Source organism: Odontomachus brunneus, unplaced genomic scaffold (genome assembly GCF_010583005.1).
Source record: "Odontomachus brunneus isolate Ranch 3 - 2012 unplaced genomic scaffold, Obru_v1 Obru_scaffold_031, whole genome shotgun sequence".
NCBI lineage: Eukaryota > Metazoa > Arthropoda > Insecta > Hymenoptera > Formicidae > Odontomachus > Odontomachus brunneus.
The window spans coordinates 9,013-12,591 of NW_022639481.1; the positions used below are offsets into that span (position 1 = coordinate 9,013).

The 3,579-nt window shown below is 36.3% G+C and overlaps 2 protein-coding genes across 2 annotated transcripts in view; one reads left to right on the forward strand and one right to left on the reverse strand.

Annotated features, from left to right (window-relative positions):
* The window catches only part of LOC116843256 (pancreatic lipase-related protein 2-like), a 4,926-nt gene extending 3,968 nt beyond the window's left edge, over nucleotides 1–958 (reverse strand). The window contains exon 1 of the mRNA XM_032813530.1: nucleotides 708–958. Coding sequence (XP_032669421.1) covers nucleotides 708–738 — 31 coding nt within the window. The 5' untranslated portion in view covers nucleotides 739–958. The remainder of the gene's footprint in view (nucleotides 1–707) is intronic.
* LOC116843254 (26S proteasome non-ATPase regulatory subunit 1) overlaps nucleotides 1–3,579 on the forward strand; it is a 56,879-nt gene that overhangs the window by 8,192 nt on the left and 45,108 nt on the right. The window lies entirely within an intron of this gene.

The window sequence follows — 3,579 nt, forward strand, 5'->3', positions numbered from 1 at the left end:
AGAAGAAGAGAAAGAGAGAGAGAGAGAGAGAGAGAGAGAGAGAGAGAGGAGGGGGGAGGGAAGAGAGAAAAATGGTTGATCTCATTGAAGTTATAATTACTCTTCTGTCGTTATTTTGTTGATCTAACAAAAAGATAGGAGTAAATGCATACATGGAAAAAATAACTCCGTTAGTATACTTGAATTTTACGTTGTCTGATAAGAATAGGGATCAGATGAAAAATTCGACTATGGGAACAAAAAGATTTATGTAGAGGGTTTCTACTCAGCCAATTGTTCTCAATTATTGCAGCCAAATTTTAATACAGCTGAATGTTCTGACAAATGTTTTCGGTCGCGATAACAAGGTCCGTGCACAATAACACTATAGCATATGCTGTTATCACTGTCATTACTGTAACATTTAACGTGATTTTCTTGACTGCAATTAATTCACTATAATTAATAAGTTCTAATTAATTAGTTATTATAATTAACTATTTCACTGTATAATCACTGTATAGTCACAATGCCAAATACTTTTTTCCTCATCGCGAAACGCTGCTCTTCACGAGATTACGTGATTATAAGTCCAAGAGAATTATCACGAACACGCGAGTCTCAAGAAACCGAAGGATATACTTTGTTTCGACTGTTATGCGATCGCAAGTCCAAAAATAATTTTTTACCGCGAGTTAATCGATGATAATATTCTTCTTTTTACATACTTAATGCCAAAGCAGGTATAGCCACGTCCATTTCTGTGGAGGTTCGCGCACGAAGTCGTAGGTAATTTTTATTTTGACTTATGCTTCTAGTCTCTTTTATAGCCCGCTGACGACAGACGTTTGTCACAATCGATAAGTCGTTAGCGATATGGGTTGATAGGTAAAATTAATTCGTCATGCGTCAATTAATTGCGAGGAAGATTAACGAATAAAGAGATCTTTACTAACGACGACACTTGTTCCTTTGAAAAAACGATAGTTCACAATCATTGATTATACTCTTAATATTATAGACGGATCGTGTTATCTTATCGACGATAGAGGACATATTATTATATATATGTAAGTGTATACAAAATTGTGCGTAGAAAAAATAATAGGTCAAATGATTTCAAGCATACCAGCATTAATAACAAAACTGGTATCTTTTATTAGCCTTTATTTGAAAACCTAATAACGAAATGCTTATTGTATATCGAGTTATTGTACTACATTTCAATGTCTTTGGGATTTTTTTGATAACGAATTTGTGATAACGAACGATGTCTTAACTTAGTTGGGAGATATTCCAAAGTTAAATGTAATTTTATGAGATCAAGTGCTCGGAAGAAGAAAAGACACGAGAAGACATGCTATCCAGAAACATTTCCTGTAGAAATTAGGAATATTAATCTACACGGCGCGTCAACGAGTTCTCTCTCAGAATTTCAACGAATTTTATCTAGAGCTATTTGTCTTTATTTGTGGTTTTGCGGAAAAGATTTTTCTTCTTGCGCGAGAGAGCAGAATGCCAGATTTTCCGAGTTTACGGTCTTTTAATGTCGAACAGATCTAACGGAAGTTTCAACTGTTTGTAGAAAAGAGAACAAGAAAGGGAAGGCGAGTACGGACGCGAGACGTCGCGCCTTAATCTGCGAGTTTCCACGCCGAGTTTTCCCAAAACAACGGTCACGTTTTCGTCACGATGTTTCTCGGGGAAAGTAGTTTCGCGCGCGGCTGAAACAAGCCTTAACTTTCGTCGCCGCTGGCCGCTGCAGCAGCAGGTCGATGTTAAACGAATCATAACTTGCCACTAGTCCGTCGGCTTAATCGAATTACCCATTACGAGGTTCCATAATGTATCCCAGCGGCTCTGTGATTAAGTAACGCGACACATTTCGACCCTGCAAAAAGCAGCGTTAGTCGCGAAATCCGCTTGAAATAAACACGGTCCAGCCGATGTTGCGGAAAGAAACAAAAAAGGAAAACAACGCGCAACTCCGTGAAACCAAACTTACGGGAAATTAACAAAGAAATGTCCCATTTCTGGAGAGGAAAGAAATATTACCACGCCGTGCTTCCGCGCGTTTCAATCGAGGTTCAGTCTTTATTTGAAGCTGGAGAGTTCCTCCTTCGCACAGTGGTTGAAAAGTATGTTGATTCTTAAATAAATTTTTCATTAAATCTCTAAATTCTTTGAGTCCTCCACGTCTGTGGAAGATCTAAACTCGGCGGATTTCGAAATAACGAATGGAGACTTTCCGTCAGCTGATGACAGCTGGTATAATTACTTGTAAACTTCTAATCCAATCGATGTATTGCAAAGTAATGCAAGTTGTTAAAAGTTTATGTTATCAAATGTTTGCAACGGCTTTCCACGTGAGAGATGTTTGTGCGAATAAGTGGGAAAATATTTTTCAATCAAGTTTCTGACGTCGTTCACAGGTTCTCGGGAGATATTCGTGAGATGAAAAATAATAAATTGGACCGTTATGTCTCCAATCTAATTTATTATTCGTTACTAGATTGGAAATTTCCCGATTTGTTCGTAACATTTTCGAGATATTTGCAGTCTCTTCGGCTCGCACGAAGCAATGAGCTCGATTTCTTATGCGCGTTCTGCGTTTAGCGCTTGGTTTGCGTCTATTTCAGTTCAAGTAGTTTCGGTGTTCGCAATATTACACCGTAGTCGTAACATCGTTAAACAGATTGGCAAACAGGATAAATTGTCGGCAATGTTCCCAGCTTCAATCTCGCTTCAGAATCCAAGTTGACTTTGAGATGAGAGACCATCGTTCTCGTTCATTTTTATTTTAGCGAAACATATTATTTTTCATGAACGAGATGTAAGTACTCTATAATAGAGTCTATGTCAACAATATATCTCGACTTGCACCTGCACAGATTCGGCAAGTTATCACGGAACGAAATAACAGTCTTATCGGATCCTCTTGTTTTATCTAAACTTTTTAAAGGGTATATCTCTCAAGTGCTCGTATTTCAAGTGTTCTATTGGCAAATGGCTTCATTCAGTAAAGGAAGCTTTGTAGCTATTGTAAAATTTGTAAATATAACTAGAATAATACGTGCGCGTCATATAGCTAATAAAAAACTATAAAATATGTAAAATAAAAATATTACCAACGCGATTTGCGCGTCGACTACTAAATACAAGTTATCTCTATGGCGTGCGAAAAGAATTTTCCATTCCATACTACGAATGTAATTTGTATAGAGATTTTTTTGCTGGAATAAATTTTTATAAATAGTGCAAGTTTTAAGAATCAATATGAATTTTATAAAGTATGAAAGAAAGTGTGGTGTGTGTATGTAAAATTCTATAAATATGAATTCTATAAATTTTATGAATCCTAAGAATAAATATAATTTTTAGAAATAAATTTCTGCTTGTGTGTGAAGTTTTGCTGAATAATAAATAAAAATAAAATAAAAATTAAATTAAATTAAAATATATTTTAATTAATTAATAATTATAGGGAGAGACAGGGAGAAACAAGGAGAGACAGGGAGAAACAGGGAGAGATAAGCAGAGACAGGAAGAGACAGGGAGAGATAGGGAGAGACAGGGAAAGACAGGGAGAGACAGGAGAGG